This window comes from Pelodiscus sinensis, chromosome 3, assembly GCF_052426305.1.
Source record: "Pelodiscus sinensis isolate ZL-2025 chromosome 3, ASM5242630v1, whole genome shotgun sequence".
NCBI classification, from domain to species: Eukaryota; Metazoa; Chordata; order Testudines; family Trionychidae; genus Pelodiscus; species Pelodiscus sinensis.
The window spans coordinates 93860861-93879812 of record NC_143054.1 but is presented as its reverse complement, the minus strand read 5'-3'; the positions used below and the strand labels follow the sequence as shown (position 1 = coordinate 93879812).

Genomic DNA, 18952 nt, shown 5'->3' with positions numbered 1-18952 from the left:
CTGTCTCAGACTAGCCGAGGGCTGCGCTTAAAGGGTCACGGACAGACAGTTCTCAGGGGTGCGCCACTTGCAAAGCAGTCCTGGCTTGGAGTGCCCGGAGTACCCACACTGGGCACATCACACAACTCGGCCATCAGCCCGGCTGCACTTGCCGCAGGCTGCCATCTGGGGAGAGGGGGCAATTGGGGGGCTGCAGGAGAGCTTCCACACCCAGAAGCCCGCAGAGCCAGCCCAGTCCTCCCCATCGGGGGCTCGTACCCCATTCCTCCCTCACCTCCTTCCACTTACCCTTCCCTAGCCCCTTTTCTTGATGTACAAAATAAAGGACAATTGTGTTCAAAAATGGAATCTGTCTTTATTGAACAAAACTGGGGGAGACTGGGAAAAGGAGGTGGGAGAGGGGAAGAGAGAGGCTGGGAGAGGGGAGGGCAACTACAATGATCAGGGGTTGGGAACAGGTCCCATATAAAGAGAGGCTAAAGAGACTGGGACTTTTCAGCTTAGAAAAGAGGAGACGGAGGGGGGACAGGATAGAGGTCTCTAAAAGCAGGAGTGGAGTGGAGAGGGTGCATACAGAAAAGTTCTTCATTAGTTCCCATAAAGAAGGACTAGAGGACACCAAAGGAAAGGAATGGGTAGCAGGCTTCAAACTAGTAAGAGAAAGTTGTTCTTCACAAAGCAAAGAGTCAACCTGTGGAACTCCTTGCTGCAGGAGGCTGTGAAGACTACAACTAGAACAGAGTTTAAAGGGAAGTAAGATCAAGTCATGGAGGTTGGGTCCATGGAGTGCTATTAGCCAGGGGGTAGGAGTGGTGTCCCTGCCCAAGGTTTGTGGAAGGCTGGAGAGGGATGGCACGAGACAAATGGCTTGGTCACTGTCTTTGGTCCATCCCCTCCAGGGTCCCTAGGGTTGGCCGCTGTCGGCAGACAGGCTACTGGGCTAGATGGACATTCAGTCTGACCCAGTACGGCCATTGTAAGCTCAGGGCTCAGGGTCGGGGGTCTCAGTGGACCCCCTTGATTTTCATGCACACCTGCTCCTGGGTGGCCAGGCTGGCAGCTCTCCTGCCCTAGCTGGCCACTTTCCTGTGCCTAGTGCGGGGATCGTGGACGAGGTCCACAATGTCCGCACTAGCCCAGGCAGGTGCCCGCCTCTTGCATTCCCGGGCAAGCTCCCGGGAGCCACCAGCCTGGTCCCGGGAAGAGGGGGAGGGCTGCGGGGCATCGGGTGGGTGGCTCGATCCGTGTCAGGTGCAGGGTCTGCTGGCTGGGTGCTGGCAGGCTTGTACCTGGCACGGGCACCGTAGCAGCCCGTGCCCCTTTAAGGGGTCCGGGGCCGGGAGGGGGGCAGACGAGTTTCCCTGGTGTTGGCCAGAGTGGCCACCAGGGAAACCTGGGGAGGGCTAGCCTCCCACTAGTTCGAATTAAGGGTCTACACAGCCCTTAATTCGAACTAGTAAGTTCGAACTAGGCTTAATCCTCGTGGAATGAGGATTACCTAGTTCGAACTAAGCGCTCCGTTAGTTCGAACTAAGTTCGAACTAACGGAGTGCTAGTGTAGCGCCTATGAAAGTTAGTTCGAACTAACATCCGTTAGTTCGAACTAACTTTGTAGTGTAGACATACCCTAAAAGACTACAAACTAATGCTACCTTATCCACACTGAGGCAGGGAAGGTATGAAGAATCGAAGTTGGCAACTCTGACCACAACCATTACTATTGGTAGGAAGGAACTGAGGAGGGATGTGGCAAAACAGCAGTGGTATGAGGCACCAGAGAGAGATCACGCTGGTCTGATGGTTACTGCTAAGGAAAACATCTCCGACAACTGAGCAAATGGTGCATCAATACCTACCCACAATGGAATGGACATGTGCAATCCCTTGAAGAAAAAGAACAGCATAATGATGGTAGTAGATTATGAGTTTTAATTTCTCATACTAACAATGGTGATTTGCTATGGTTTATAACAGTTAGACACCCATACCTTGCAAATGCAGGTACCTATACAAGGATCATCATTCAAGCTGCCTTTCGCAGAGCAGTTGCAGGCCATGCAGTTAGGATAACCCTTGTAACCCAATGCACACCAATTGCAGCTTTGACCTGCATAGCCAGTCCTGCAGTGGCAGAATCCAGGGAGCATGCCTATGGAAAGTCAAAGAAAACACTAAACTCACACGTGGATCAATTCATCTTTATTATTAGTTATTTGTATTATGATGGTTTTGCAAGGATTGGAGCCACACTTGTGTTAGGCACTATAAAGTGTAAATGCTGTACACAGTCTGTGCCCTGAAAAGCTGACAAACCCAGAGTAAACTACTACTAAATATGAGTGTGGCAGCATCTAGATCCTATTTATCCCACAGTGTCTGAGCAAGCTTTCCAATTAAAATGAACAGCTGTAATGGGGATTTAGCATTACACATAAAACTCTGTGGGTAAAAAGAAAAAAAATGGCAGCATGGTGGAGTCTTTGATTCCAGAAGTATGCATGTCACTGCAGCTGTTACAGACTGTTTCACAGCACAATGATTAGGAAATGACGTATTTCATCCCAAACTACAGTGCCTCAGATAAAGTGGTAGGCTGCTTTAGTCAAGGGTTTTTGTCTAATTTTAAGAGCAGTAGGCTGGGAGTCTTAGAGGTTCCTGCTCTGCCACTGACTTGGGTGATTATGGACTTAATTACTTAACTTCTCTGCTTTAGTTTATCAGCTGGTAACTGGGGGTAGGGTGGCAGGGGAAGTTAAAATGGCTTATAAGAAGTCACTGTTTCGTCTGACAAATCTTTGCATGGATTATGGCCTTTCAAATCCAAACCCAGAGGTTGTTCAGGTCACATCTCTATTTTATCCATACCAAAGTTTGAAGGTAGGGATGGTTTCATAAAAAATTCTGGTTTTGTCCTTATCTATATTGAAAATAAACCTATTACACAGGACAATTATGAAAATCAGTGTTTTAAAAAGCACTTTGAGATTCAAATATTAAAACATTCTATTAATGCCTGAAACATTGTTATTCACCCTTGAAATTATTAGTGGAACATATGAGGATGGTAAAAAAGTATTGCTATTGAAATGTACAGTATGCTGCTCATAATGGGAACTACACATTAAAAAAAGTAACATTTTAACTGGAACAATTCCCAAACCCTTGGATACATCATTCTCCAACCTGTCTTCTGATCTATCCCAACCTCATCACAACTCTATATGCAATTTTCTATAATCTCTTCTTGTAGCAATGGTCAATTGTTAATGGTAAAGTATCCCTCTACTAGGCTACAAAGAGACATAGTAATTATTACTCATACCCAATATTTCTCAGCCTTGGCACACTCAGAATGCTTATTCTGTAACCTCCATCTCAGTGAGAATCTCTCATTTTTAGCCTATACCCCCATTTATCATCATCTTACTATTTAAATATAAGAATTATAACTTGTTCATTGCTTGGTGTGCCACATGCTTCAGAAGCAGATTTCCATTTTACACCAAGCAAACCATTTATCCTTAAACAATCAGCGAGCTCCTCTGGAATGTGTTTCAATACATCTAACGTGTGTTCATTCTGATTTGCAAGTATATAGAGAAATTCCATTGGAATTGATCATGTTTCTCAGCCTTTCATTCAGAGAAGAAACAAACTCATTTCAGTTTACAAATACTCAAGTAAATTGGCTTTTTTCAGTTGCTGTCTTGGATGAGAGACTTTTTGCTATCTTCACTGAAATAGATATTCTGTCAAAGTAGCATATTATGGGCTCAGTACATAGTACTTCCTTCACAATTGGCTAGGTACATTTTTTTTTAGTACATAAGGTTTCATTGAGCTAGTGAGCACTTATTCAAGACAGAAATGAACAAGGGAAAAAAGTTTGGCTCTGTGCCTAGATACTACAGTGATGCTTGCAGTATAAGAGCGGTTGCGAAAATTAGCCTATAACTTTCTCCTGTTTAGGAATTTGTCACGGAAAGTAGGTCAAGTTATTTATAAACAAGTGCCAGATAATCAGACCAAATTAGGTAAAATGTAATAGACCAAGTTGATATGATTCAAGGACTGTGTTGAAATTATATTTGTTAAAAATAGACGTGGTACTAGAGGTTAATGAGCCAAAAACTGGAATATCCAATATTAGGTCTAATTGGAGGACAAAACAATAAGGGTTTAAGTTATTCCACCCATTTCTCCTTTTTCGTATCCTGAAAAGAATTTTTTTTTTACGAGAAAGTACAAAATAACAAAATGAACAGATGGAAAGAACAGACTCTACTGAAATGAGCTTCACTGAGAGCACGTCTACACGGCAGGGCTAAAGCTGAAATAAGCTACGCAACTTGAGCTATGTCAATTGCATAGCTGAAGTCGCAATTGTTTAACTCAGCTTTTGGCGCTGTCTACACAGCAGGAAGTCCAAGTTAGAGCACTCTTCCTTCGACTTCCCTTACTCCTCATAAAATGAGGGTTACAGGAATCGAAGTAAGAAGTCCTCCAGCTCAACATTATTTTGACATTATGTTGAAATAACTGCTTGCTGTGTAGTCTCGGACTATTTTATTTCAGAATAATGTCAGTTATTTCCAAATAACACTGCTGTGTAGACATAGCCCATCATACTTTCCACTTTCACCATTTCCAAGGAAACTATCCCTACATCTTCCGAATCCTGTGAGGTGTCCTGATCAGAATAGGTCAGAAAGAGAGGAGCCCAGATGACACCACACCCCTTCTGGCTCTAGCTAAATCCCAAATGCCACATGGAATTGACAGTTACATTGGACTGTTATCATCAAAAGAGACTGCCAAACTAGACTTCTAAGGCTTTAACAACAGCAGCACCACCACTGTTTACAGTTTAAGACAATAGGCAAGTAAGAGTAATGAATAACTACAGGTAATAGTTTCAAGGTGTAGCTGCATTAGTCTGTAATTTTAAAAACAAGGAGAAGGACCTGATATGTGGTTATGTAACCTAGTTGTATACACAGTTTAATGGTTTTGTGTTTGCTGTTTTTTATAGACAGACAGACAGACAATCAGAATTCCCTTACTGACTCTCCAGCCTGCCATCACAAATTGTCCTTTCCTACAGGCATAAGAGTAGAAAAGTATCCTGTGGAGGGACTTCTGGTAGGAAGGAAGAGTGGTTTTACAGACTTTGTCAGAGATGGTGTTCTTGTCCTTCTTCATGGACTGCTTCAAGAAGGGTATTCTGTGATTCACAGAATTGGAAGGGACCTCAAGAGGTCATCTAGTCCAGTCCCATGAACTCATGATAGGATGAAATATTATCTAGACCATTTCTGACAGGTGTTTGTCTAACCTGCTTTTAAAAATCTCCATCGATGGAGATTCCACAACTTCCCTAGACAATTTATTTCAGTTCTTAACTACCTTGACAGTTAGAAGTTTTTCCTAATGCCCAACCTAAACTGCCCTTTCTGCAATTTAAGGCCATTGCTTCTTGTCCTATCCTCAGAGGTTTTAAAAAAATACAGTTTTTCTTCTTCCTCTTTGTAATAAGCTTTTACATACTTCAAAGCAGTTATCACTTTTCAAGACTAAACAAATCCAATTCTTTCAAATTTTCCTCCTAGGTCTTGTGCTTTCTTTGGACTCTCTCCAATTTGTTCACATCCTTCCTGGAAATATGGTATCCAGAACCATAGATTCCCACTCTCTGGGAATGCTTTTCCAACCAGTTTTGTACCCATCTTACAGTAGCTCCATCTAGGTTATATTTCCCTAGTTTGTTTATGAGAAGGTCATGTGAGATAGTATCAAAAGTTTTACCATATTCAAGATATACCATTTCTACCACTTCCTCCCTATCCACAAAGCTTGTTACGCTGTCAAAAAAAGTTATCAGGTTGGTTTGACATGATTTGTTCTTGATAGATCCATGCTGTTAGTTATCACTTCATCATATTCTAGATGTTTGCAGATTGATTGACTATTCTCCATTAACTTTCCAGGTTCAGAAGTTAAGCTGACTGATCTGTAATTCCGAGTTGTCCTTATTTCACTTTTTATAATTTGCACTATATTTTCTCCTTTCAAGTCTTCTGGAATCTCTCCTGTCTTCCATGACTTCTCAAAGATATTAGCTAATGGCTCAGATATCTTCTCAGTCAGCTCCTTGAGTATTCTAGGATGCACTTCATCAGGGCTTGGTGAAGACATACTTGTCTAAGTAATTTTTAACTTGTTCTTTTCCTATTTTAGCCTCTTCTGATTCTACCTCATTTTAACTAGCATTCACTATGTTAGATGTCCAATCGCTACCAACCTACTTTGTGAAAACCAAAACAAAGAAGTCATAGATTCGTAGGGTTGAGGTCATTGAGTCCAATCCCCTGCTAAAATCCTGTAGGACCAATCCCAATTAACAATCCAAGCCAGGCTTTGTCAAGCTAGAACTTAAAAACCTCTAGGGATGGAGATTCCACCATCTACTTAGGTAACCAATTTCAATGCTTTACCACCCTTCTAGTGAACATTTTTCCTAAAATTCAACCTAGACCTCCCCCACTACAACTTGAGTTGATTGCTCCTCATTCTGTCTTCTGTCACCGTTGAGAATAGCCTCTCTCCATCCTCTTTCAGGTAGTTGAAGGCTGCTATCAAATCCCACTTTACTCTTCTCTTCTGTAAAGTAAATAAGGCCAAATCCCTCAGTCTCTCCTCATAAATCATGCTCCAGCTCCTTAAACATTTTTGTTATCGTGTGCGGGGTTTTCTCCAGTGTGTCCACATCCTTTCTGTAATGGGCAGGCCAAAATTGGACACAATACTCCAGATGTGGCCTCACCAGTGGTGAATGAGGGGAATAATCACTTCCCTAGATCTGCTAGCAATGCTCCTCCTAATGCACTCCAATATGCTGTTAGCCTTCTTGGCTATAATGGCACGCAGTTGATTCATATCCAGCTTCTCATCCACTGTAATTCCTAGGTCCTTTTCTGCAGAATTGCTTCCCCAATCAGTCTCCAGCCTGTAGCAGTGCTTGTGAATCTTCCATTCCAAGTGCAAGACACTGTACTTGTCCTTGTTGAACCTCACCAGATTTCTTTTGGCCCAATCCTCCAATTTGTCCAGGTCACTCCAGATCCTATCCCTACCTTCCAGCATACGTACCTCACCCCCTATCTTAGGCTAGATCTACACTGAAAAGTTAAATCAGGAAAATAAATGCCATTTGTGTATCTTTTTCTGATCTACTTTCAAAAGAAGCTTTTCAAAATTTGGCATATCTACACGGTGCCCAATTATGAAAAAAGTGCTCTTTTGACACATCCCTTATTCTTCATAGAACAAGGTTTACAGAGATGGCGAAAGAGCGCCTCTGCTTTTTCAAAAAAAAAATTGGAAAAGCACATCTCTGGTATCCTGGAAAAGCAATGCAATCTAGACGTAGCCTTAGTGTCATCTGCAAACTTGCTGAGGGTGCAATCCATCCCCCCATCCAGGTCATTAATAAAGTTGTTGAACAAAACCTTCCCTAAAACTGACCACATAGAGTACTCCAGTACTCTGACCACTGGAGTACTGGAGTACTCTATGCCAACCAGATATGGAGCCATTGATCACTTCATGTTGAGCCTAACCATCTAGCCAGCTTTCTTTCTACCTTACCGTCCCATTCACCCAACCCATACTTCTTTAACTTGCTGCCAAGAATTCCGTGGGAAACCATGTCAAAAGCTTTGCTAATGTCAAGGTATATCACCTTCCCCATATCCACAGAGCAAGTTACTTCATCACTGAAAGTAATCAGGATGGTTAGGTATGATTTTCCCTTGGTGAATTCATGTTGACTATTCCTGATCACTTCTCTTCAAAGTGCTTCGAAATGGATTCCTTGAGGATCCTTTCCATGACTGATAGGGGATAGCCTGATTCCAGGGACTGAGGTGAGGCTGACCAGTCTGTAGTTCCCCAGATTCTCCTCCTTCTTTTTTTTTTATAGATGGGCAAGCATTACATTTGCCTTTATCCAAGTCATAAACACCTCTGCCATTTCCACAATTTCTGTTATTACTTCCCCACACATTGAGTTATGGGATTACCCTGTCCTTAGTTTTCCTCCTGATACTAGTGTATTTGTAGAGTGTTTTCTTTTTACTCTTTAATGTCTCTAGCTTGTTTGAGCTCCTTTTGTGCCTTGGCCTTTCTAATTTTGTCCTTACTTGTGGTTATTTTTTATATTCATCCTTTGAAATTTGACCAACTTTGAACTTTTTAAAGGACTCTCTTTTTTTATTTTCATGAAGGCTGGAATTAAAAAAATGCCTGGAGAAGTTTGTTGGCGATATAGACAACTGAGGCTGGCATCACTGGCAGAATAGTGTTTCAGAGGTCAATATGGCAAGAAACAAGAACAGGTAAGTAGGGAAGGAAAGAGGCATTACAGATCTGAAAGGTTAGGAAAAGAAGCCTATATCTGACATGGCAAAGAAGACAAAGCCAGCAAAGAAACAAAAAGAGTGTTCTAACACAGATGTAACAGAACAGGATTGCCAGAAAGGAAGTGATTTTGGTAAACTATGGGATTATAAGGGCCTTGAGAAAAGGTTTAATGTTGTGAAGAGAGAAAAATGTCAAGACATCCAGGCAGATAATAAGTAGAGACATTAAAATATGGAATTGAATAAACACAGGAGAAAAACTGTGGAGAAAGATGAGGAGTGGCCCAAGATTGAAGTGCTGCAGGATACCGAAGCCCGCCAACAGGAGCGAGGAAGAGGCCAATTGCATGGGGCCTGGCGTTTCAAAGGGGCTGGAGCTTCCAGCCACCTTTACTGCTACCCCAGCCCCCTTTGAACTGCTCCTTGCAGTTTTGACTTTGCTAAGCCACACCCTTTTTGCTCCTCAACCCCACTTCTTCAGGGTGTGTGGAGTCGGGGCCCCTCCCACCTTGCCCCAAGCCCATGGTGGCTGTCAGCCTCACTGTTGACACCGTCAGGAAGATGAAAAGGGGACCAGGAGAATTTATCAGAAGAACCAGAGCTGGAATGATTGTAGAAGCAGAAGAAGAACCAGGAAAGGACAAAAATCACAAAAGTAAGGAACGACAAGGTTTTAAGAAACACATGGAGGACACAATTACTTTCAAGCACGTTTAAAATGCTGTGACACCTTGCTCTTCATAATACAAAACCCTGTAGAATGCCTCCTACCGTGGTTAGGTCAGTAGATATGAGAAATAAACTGCACTGTAACTGACAGCAACCCACAGACATGCATGCATGTGTGGCACATTTCTTTAATTAAGGCCTTCTTCCCTCAGACTGATAGCCTCATTATTTTACTATGGAAATTGAACATCAGCAGTAGCGGATGTTTGAATAAAACATATCTCTTTTAATAGCATGAAAGTAGCCTTTAGTTTTTTAAGTCCTTCATCTATAACCTGTGCATTCTTACACATAGGTTTGCGAAAGATATCACATTGTCTTGCTGTATCTTTTCTAACCCTGCGAGTCATGTTCTCTTCAGCTTCTAGACAGTATCCTGTTAATCTGTGTGATATACTGTTCCTTCTCCTTCTGTATTAATCAGGCTCTGTCATTCTATCTAGAATCTTTAATCCCATTATTTAATTGATGTAATCAGTACATGGTGGGCATAGTAGATTTTGTACCTCTGAGCTCTGTATTTACAGCTCTGCTGTGCTTCTTTTATGTGTCATTGATTTACTTAATAAAAAGATCACTAAAGTATCTTTTATAAATGGTGTATAATTAGCCTAATTTGAAAAATCTTTTAAAAGCTGACCTTGTAGTTTTGCTGTACCCCAACCAAATGTCTACAACAAAAAAGCATCGTCTAAACTACAAGGAAGCAACATGCTTACTATCTGGAGATAGATCTTATAGGGAAACTAAAGTGAAGAGTTTGTAATCCTAGAGTTATAATAGAGATGGTAGGTAAATGTGACACTTTTCAAAGGGAGTATCCCTAGTTTTCAAAATGCATAATAGGCACTCAGAAGAAAAGGGAGGATAAGATTAAGGTTCTGCTTTATTTTAATCTCTGTCTCTTAAAGAAAGCTCTTTGCTTTTGGCAAGAAAACTAGAAAATCCTTTACAAGGATGCCACTTCATGCTGTATGCTTCATAAATGCATGTTACTTCCCAAAGGAACAAGGAGATATGCTAGAGGCTGAGTTTGGAGGGGGGGGGGAAGAAAGAGGGAGAGAGAGAGAGAGAGTGTGTGTGTGAGAGAGAGAGAGAGAAAAAGAGAGAGAGAGAGAGAGAGAATGCCAGTATCTACCGCATTTAAGAACTCAAGGAATAATGAGAAAAGCCAACATAAATAAATTCAATTGGGAATATACTTCCCAACATGCGTATGACTGCAGGCTGAAAAACTAAGACAATATGGGAGAATGCAATGAGAGCACAGGTAGATTAAAGGCTATGTGAATGAATTAGCAGTGGTTTGCTGTGAGGTTGTACTTCATAAGAGCTGGTTCTGTGAGGGGAGATGATTCAGTTTTCATTTTAACAATGTTGTACACGTTTAACACTGTAATCTAACTGTCAGGAACTCACCTCTTCCAGCATGTTTCTCATCCTTGACACAAGTAGCATGTAAAGACCCAACTGGATCACAGGAACATGGTCGACATGGATTAGGGTCATCTGGTAACACCTACCAGAAATTAAAAAAAGTACCATAAACCCCAGTGAGTTTCCAAGCTAAATCTTACTTTCTAAAAATTAGAAGTGCCCACTTAAATTAAACATGAACAAACAAGTCAGGATTGAATCATACTGGCTGTGTCTAGACAGGCCAGTTTTTCCGGAAAATCGGCCACTTTTCCGGAAAAACTTGCCAGCTGTCTACACTGGCCGCTTGAACTTCCACAAAGGCACTGACTTCCTACTGTAAGAAATCAGTGCTTTTTGCATAAATACTATGCTGCTCCCGTTCGGGCAAAAGTCCCTTTTGCGCAAAAGGGCCAGTATAGACAGCTGAGATTTGTTTTCTGCAAAAAAGCGTCTAGATTGGCCAGGGATGCTTTTCCGCAAAAAGTGCTTTTGCGGAAAAGAGTCCATGCAATTCTAGACACTCTATTCCGAAAATGCTTTTAACGGAAAACCTTTCCGTTAAAAGCATTTCCGGAAAATCATGCCAGTCTAGATTTAGCCAAAGTGTTTAGGATTTGTTTATTTATTTGTTTTAAAAAATCTGAAACACCATTGTTTTAAAAAAAAATTTGAAACACCATTGTTCTTTCAATCTATTAATTTGGTATTTGTGCTAATCTTAGCAATTTTTTACCAAAGAGACGCTCCATTAATGAAGGCCCCAAATTTAGTTAAAGAAAAACAGTTGTATATAAACTAATATCAGAAATGTTTTATTGTTTTTTTAATTACAGAAAGTGAAAGAATGCCTTTGTTTTAGTGTCTTTGGGTTTCTAGTACCTAAATTCTGCATCATTGTGATAACGAATAACAAGTATGGAGTGAAAGTTATTGTAAGAGGAGAAGTTCTGTTACACTGTCCAAGATGAGTGAAACACAATAATTAAACTACAGGATTCATGAAAAAAAGGGAACACTACACAATTCAACAATTTGCTTTCACCTTCACTTTTTTCATCTTAGTAAAGGAACCAAAATGTAAAAAGTGCAGAGAAATCTAGATCAGAGTTTCTCAACTTCTTTTTTAATAAAGTACCCCTTTAAAAATTATAAAGTACCCCCTTTAAAAGAAATAAGTACTCCTAGTACCTACAGTTTTCAGACACATAAAATTTTTTTCTATCTTTGCAACACATTTGTTTAAACAACTTAATCGTAGCCAGGCTGGCAATGAAATTTTAGGGTGTAAAAAGTACAAAAATAATAAAGTGCTGTAAAGCTTAAAACAAAAATTCAGTTTTCTTCAAATTTCTGTTGTGTTGACGTACCCCACGACTTCTCTCGAGTATCCCTAAGGGTACTTGTACCATTGGTTGAAAAACACTGATGTAGATGCCCCAATTCCATAATTCTGTTTTTTCCAGTAAGCAGCAGAGGATTTATATGGAAGGTGAGTATTCCATCATCTTGGGACCCCATGTAGCTGTTCAAGTGTCCATAAGGTCACTTGAGCTCTACGTAGTCCTGTTGCTCGATGAACTGGGCACAAGCAATAAAAAACTACCGTATTGGTTGTAAAAATTCTTTAACACTTCCATTCTGTGCCTGATCTTCAAAAGTTCAGGGAACAAAGTACACATTGAAGCCTGATATACTCATCCTTATTTTAAGATTCAGTATTTTTACCATTAATAACCCAGCATCTCTGAACATGGAAAGCTGCCAAAATCATACTAAACCTTGAGAATGTTTTCACAGTCTTTTTTTCCATTACTAGGAAGAAAGAATAATCCCATGGTTACATCAAAGAAGTTAGAGTGGTATTTTCAAAAGCACCTAAGTGACATAGGATGACAATTCCTATGGACAGTCAATGGAATTTGTGCTCCTATATGTCATTGATGCACTTCTGAAAATATGACTTGGGAGGTGAGAGTTCTGTTCTCATGCTGACCACACTCTTTCTTTGCGACCTTGGACAAGTCACTTAGCCCTATATTTTCAAAAGCCTGGCCTTCCTACTGTTATTTTCAGATGCTTGTCCAAATTTTCTACACTCACAATTGTTTGTGGACATATATTTGTAGTTGGATGATTGATTGAATTTTGCTCCAAAGTCAGTTTTACCATCCAGCTGCTGCTAAGAGACCAAAACTCTTTCTTCTATATCCTTTGAAGACAAAGTTCAAACTTGCTACATAGGGGGAATTTTTTTTTTCATTTAAGACTGCATGGTAGTAGAGGAAAGAACAACCATGTCCAGTGGCCAATCTTTGGGCAACTGAGGGCTGTATAGATAATGTGCCAAGGACCTTCAGGAACCAAGAGGCACACTAAACAGAATAGAGAGTAGCTCTCCAGATCTTTAATATAGAGTCACAGCCTATGCAGATAATGGATCCCAGTATGTCATGCTTCTTCTCATGACCTCAGTTCAGACCAAGATGGAGCATTGCCTTCTGAGATTTAGTGTAGTGCTTTCACAGACCACATCTTTCTGTACTGATTGGAAGGTATCTTCAGGATATAGTGTTGAATTTTGTTAACTATGTCTGATTTGCATCTACATTTTGGCCAGGCATGGTACAGATCAGGTCATGGTAACAGATAGACTTAGAAGTACTACTACATTATATTTAAAGAGCATAAACAAATTTTAGATTCTCCTTTCTCTGACTTTCCCCTCCACCTTGAGCAACTACAGCAATATTTCTGTTTTTTCAGAGTGTACATTGAAATTTTCTACCGATGGAAAAGCCATGTTTACAGGCTTGCATCCTCCTTTAATTCAAACTGAAATACTAGCTGGAGGCCCTGACCTTAAGTACATTTCTTCATATCAACACAATTTGCTTTCATATTCCTGTGAACATCTACTTTACAGATTTCCAGCTGTGAAAAGCAACTAGTATCAGAATTACAACTTAACCTCCATAAAACGGCAATCAAAAGTGTGTCTTTTGTATTTAATAACTAACGCCCCACACAGAAGTGATTTCTTGAACAACACAGAAGTGACAGTAAAGCATACTTTACCCCTTTTGGCCTGAAGTAGCCATCAGTGCAGGTCTCACAGTTTATGCCTGCAGTGTTATGTGTACAATTAATACACACTCCACCCCCATTGTATTCTCCGTGGATATTCAAACTTTGATTTCTGTCTGCAACATTCTGATCATAATAACATTCCTTAGTCTTCCCATGACAATTGCATTCTGAAAAAGAGACAACTATAATAGCAAGCATAACATACAGGCTATAGACATGCAGAAATAACATTTTTACTGAAATATTAACAATATTCTTACATCATTTTGACATCTGTGTCACGAACATTGAAACAAATAGCACACTTACTCATGAGTTTACCACTTCTTCAATTTTTAAAAATAATAAGACCGACTCACAAATGGTGCCTGGAGTTGCTTCATATAATAGTTGTTTCTTGGGCTAACTCTACACTACAGAGTTTCTTTCACAACAACGGCCATTTTTCTGAAAAAACTTCACTTACGTCCCCACTGCAATCGCGTTCTTTCGGAAAAAACAGAGAGGTTTTTCTGACATTGATAAACTTCTTTCTACAAGGAAGAAGCCTTTTTCTGAAAGAGCTCTTTTGGAAAAAGGTGTGTGTGGATGGGGAAGAGGGAGTTCTTTCGAAAGAAGAGGAAAGAGTTTTGAAAACGCATAGGTGCCCTAGTGGCCACTCCGTCCATAGTAATCACAGTTTAAATGAGAGAGAGCATCCACAGTGAATAGATTCTTTCTTTCTATGTGCTTTGGCAGTGAGGATGCTCTCTTTTGGAAGAAGTTTTTTTGGAAGATCTTTTCCAGAAAAGCTTCTTCCAAAAGAAGTCTCCAGTCTTGATATAGCCTGGGTGTTTTGTCTTGGGAAAAATCCCTAAAAGCTCTTTTTTAAAAAAAAATATATGCTGGAAATTGGTGATCCCATGCTGAATGTACATTTTGTTCATGAGGAAGTTATATAGTACAAGACACAAGAAGATACAAGGACTACAAAGAATATATTGAAAAGTTAAAATGATTAGCCACTTTAATATTCACCAAAGCTAAACAGGAAGCTTAATGAAAGTACTTCATCTACAAATAAGACATACGGGAGATGGTGAAACAAAAACTTTGAATCCAAATGCCTTCTAATTTCAGGGCAGTTCAGATCTGAATCGTAAGAACATAAGAATGGCCATACTGGCTCAGACCAAAGGTTCATCCAGCCCAGTACCCTGTCTGACAGTGTCCAATGCCATGTGTCCCAGAGGGAGTGAATTGAACAGGTAATGATCAAACGATCTCTCTCCTGCCATCCATCTCCACCCTCTGACAAACAGAGCCTAGGGACACCATTCCTTATGTATACTGGCTAATAGCCATTTATGGACTTAACCTCCATGAATTTATCTAGTTCTCTTTTAAACCCTGTTATAGTCCTAACCTACACAACCTCCTCAGGCAAGGAGTTCCACAGATTGACTATGTGCTATGTGAAGAAGAACTTTCTTTTATTTGTTTTGAACCTGCTCCTTTTAAATTTCATTTGGCGGCCCCTAGTTCTTATATGAATCCTCAGATGTAAAATTGTCCCCTTTGGCTTTTGTTTCAGGCTGGATCCAAAATTAGAAGAGGACAATATACTGGTTCATGTAATGCAATTTCCACTATTAAAATGCATAAAATAGCCTACACGATTTTAGCACTAGTGAATTAATTTTTTCACCATCATTTGGTCTCAAATTCTGAATCTTAGGCTGAACTTAAGTCAAGCTCGATGGCCAACTTCTAATGTGATATAAGCAAGTTTGGTGCCTGGTTTGTATGAATATAGAATTTTGGTAATTATCATTTCCAAATTTTAATAAATAGGAATCCCTGATACAAAGCCCATTGAAATCAGAGGGAGTCTTTCCACTGACTTCAGCATGCTTTGGAGCAGGCCCTGTGGGCTCATTTTCACTCATTAGATACTGTGCTACACTTAAAACATGGCAAAAGGTATTAGAATGAATGCGTCTGCACTCCTGTAGCTATATGAGCATTCATGTACAGTTGCACTACTTTTTAATAGGTTCAGAAATTAAGGTAATTTGTTAACATTAGTGTTTACTATTACTATTAGAGATAGGAGAAATTCCAGCTTTTTGAACTCTGCTTTCATTCCAAATCAGAACAAAAAAATTGAATATCAGTATTTTCTATAAAATGTAAATTTAGAAAAAAAAATCTTTGGAAACACAATTTTTTCATTTAGATAATATTGAAACACCTTATATAAATATTCATCTAATCTATTACATAGAAATATATAAATAGTCAAAATGAAATCAGTTGTATTAACCATTTTTACTTTATCAAAAAAAGAGAAAGTCAAAACAAATTGTTTTGATATTTGCCTATTGAAAATTTCATCAGAATTGACATATTCTCTCAAAAGGTTTTAATTTTGACAAAATTCCATTTTTCAGAGGAAATCTATTTCATGGAAACATTTTCAACCATGTGTTTTTATTAAATGGCAAAAAAAAAATTGCATAGTGGATGTGAACTAACATGTGGTTACATTTACAATAATTGGCATTATTTTGAAGTTAAATGAGTTCTGCAGAGGTTTAAGGGCTAAATACTACTCAATGCTGAGCAGGAATTAAGCTAGAGCTTTTATTTTTTGCTTCACTTTTTTGTAACTTACCTTCACACTCAGACTTGACCAGGAATGTCCCAGCTCGCCAGGGCTTTTGATGAAATCCAGGACAGCAATGATCACAACTTTCCCCACATGTGTTGTGCTCACATTCACAAGTAGATCTCTAATTCACATTAAAAAAAGACAACAAAATCTTAATACAGCATGGTGTTAGAATAAAACAGAGAAAAGCTCTGAGGATGATGGAGAATACATGCAAACCAACCTACCTATGACTGACTGCTTTTATTAAATTATCCTGTTTTCTTCAATGAGCCTTTAAAATCTACTCATATTTTTATAATTATCTTAAATATTTCAGACCTGTCCCTTTCAAGCAATATATTTATGTAAATTATTGCAAGCAAAGTGCTCTACCCTGGATTCCATGTGTATTTCATTTTTTTTCTGAATTATAGTTTTAACAACATTTAGATTATGAATATTTGCATAAAAAGATACGTCACCCCCCAAAATCCTTTCCTGTGTTGCACAGGCAGTACATCCAAACAGAATTATCTGAGGAACTATTTCTGGTTCTGCAATGTTATCACCATTCTTTCAAGGCAAGCCCAATGGAAAGGCATAGTTCCAAGGTTATGATTGTAATCTGACAACTGTTCTTTGAGAATAACTGCAGAAACAGGTCATCATTTATTCTGTAGGACTTAAGATAAAAAAATCCTATAAGTATAAAACCCACAAGATGGCTCAGTATCCCACAGAAAGATTATTATTTTCTATAAAATTCTACAGGACCGCTCCATAAGTGAAAGCATGGTGTGATCTCACACTATTGCATGCTACAAGTAATTTAGATACATTAAATAATTTCATGTCAGTGTTAATGTGTATGCAGTTTGGAAGAAGCTAAAGAATCAGTCTTAAACTGAAGTCCTTATTTGATTATGTTCTGATTCAATTAAACTTGAGTGGAAAGCTAAAAACATAGAAGAAGAAATTATAACCGCCTCGTGATTTTTCAGACAGACTCAGTTCCCATTCAGTTATTGTTTCTGACATGGAAAATATTCCATCATTTATTTACAGGTGTCCATTAAAATGGTGATGTTTGTTTGTTTAAGAAGAATCATGATTAATGCTATGGAAGGAACAGAAAGACTGACTTAGGATGTTCAGTCTCTAAGGCTAACTCATGCAACTTCCTGTCAGAGTTGGAGCGTTTCCAGAATGAATGGATGTATTTAAAGCCATTTTTTTAAGGAAATTTTTCACTGTTACTCCGATGGTGGATTTCAAAGTCTATCCAGTTTTCAATAGTGTCAACATTTTTTTGCCTTGGCACAGGTTTGGTTTGTATTAGTTAAGTGGGAAACAGACATCAATTCACAAAACTTTGCCAGTGGGGAATATTTTTTGCCAGTGGCCTCCTGACTTATGCCAAGAACAAGGGCCTAGAAATATACATACGTTAGTTGCTGGATCCAAAGGACAAGCTCTTGCATGGCCAGAACAGATACACATGCCTCCAACAGATATATCTTTTATAGAATAGTAATACTGTAAGACAAAACAAACGAGGAATTGCTAAGTGGATTGCAAGCTGCAGGTGCCCAAGTACTGAGAAAGTGCTGATTTTATTTCATTTTTGTCTCTTACAAATACAACAGGTGGAAAGGTAGATAACTGCTTCCTGAACATCAGTTTCAAGCCTCAGAGAAAAAGAAAGAGGATCAAATTCTCTGCTGGTGTAAAGTGGCATTGCTCCACTGAAGTCAGCATAGAACTGGCTCACAGCTCACATACAGCCAGCAGATACAGAACAAATAAAGGCTAAATATTCACAATATAAAATGAGTAGCCATATACAGTAAAACTCCAATAGTCCGGCATCCAATAGTCCGGCACTCCTGATAGTCCGGCATCAAAATGGCAAGAGCCTAGTGAGTGAGCTTCGGCAAAAAATGAGTCACAAGGTAACAGCGGCAGCAGCTGAACTGAGCAAAAAGGGTAAAAAAGGCTTAAAAAAACTAAAACATTACAGTATACTGTATACAGTATGTACAATAAAAAGGGTTAAGAACACTTTATATATGGTATATAATGTATACAGTATATATATAACCACCTTATAGTACCTCCTGATAGTCCGGCATATCTGATAATCCGGCACCACCTAGGTTCCATAGGTTCCGGATTATCGGAAGTCTACTGTTTGTGGACCTTATCCTGTGAAGAAGGAAAGCTCAGAGCACATGGTGAAAGTACACTAATAGTAATAGTACAAAATTATTTGGCAAATACATACTATTGTGTTAAAGGAAGAACCTTTTATGAACAAATATTATGAAATTAATTTGGTCATCTCAATAAGGTACCGGTTCAGCATGACCTGATCAGTGAGATATAGATTTAAAATTTCCTGCTAGTTTGCAGATTGACATGATAGGAAATAGGGACAAGGAGAAGGGAGATTTTCCTATCCTGATTAATGTGCCACATTGTGACCTGTCAGTCCACGCACTGACTATTCATTTCCTCATGGGATAAACAGCCCAGACAAAAACAAGCAGTATATCCATGATGGTGAAAGAACGACTGCAAGACTCTTCAAATAAATATGCTTCAGTAGGCCTGAAACAGCTTTTATATGGGAGAGGTTTGTGGCTGGCCTTACAGCTCCCAA

General features: G+C 39.4%; 1 protein-coding gene across 5 annotated transcripts in view; it reads right to left on the bottom strand.

The window, feature by feature from the left end:
* Window positions 1-18952, bottom strand: part of LAMA2 (laminin subunit alpha 2) — a 503865-nt gene that overhangs the window by 270404 nt on the left and 214509 nt on the right. For all 5 annotated transcript variants that reach the window (XM_075924139.2, XM_075924141.2, XM_075924140.2 and 2 more), the window contains exons 6-10: window positions 17737-17826; window positions 16312-16429; window positions 13644-13822; window positions 10569-10668; window positions 1989-2149 (exon numbers count right to left, since the gene is read on the bottom strand). In XM_075924139.2, the coding sequence (XP_075780254.2) occupies window positions 1989-2149; window positions 10569-10668; window positions 13644-13822; window positions 16312-16429; window positions 17737-17826 (648 nt within the window). The remainder of the gene's footprint in view (window positions 1-1988; window positions 2150-10568; window positions 10669-13643; window positions 13823-16311; window positions 16430-17736; window positions 17827-18952) is intronic.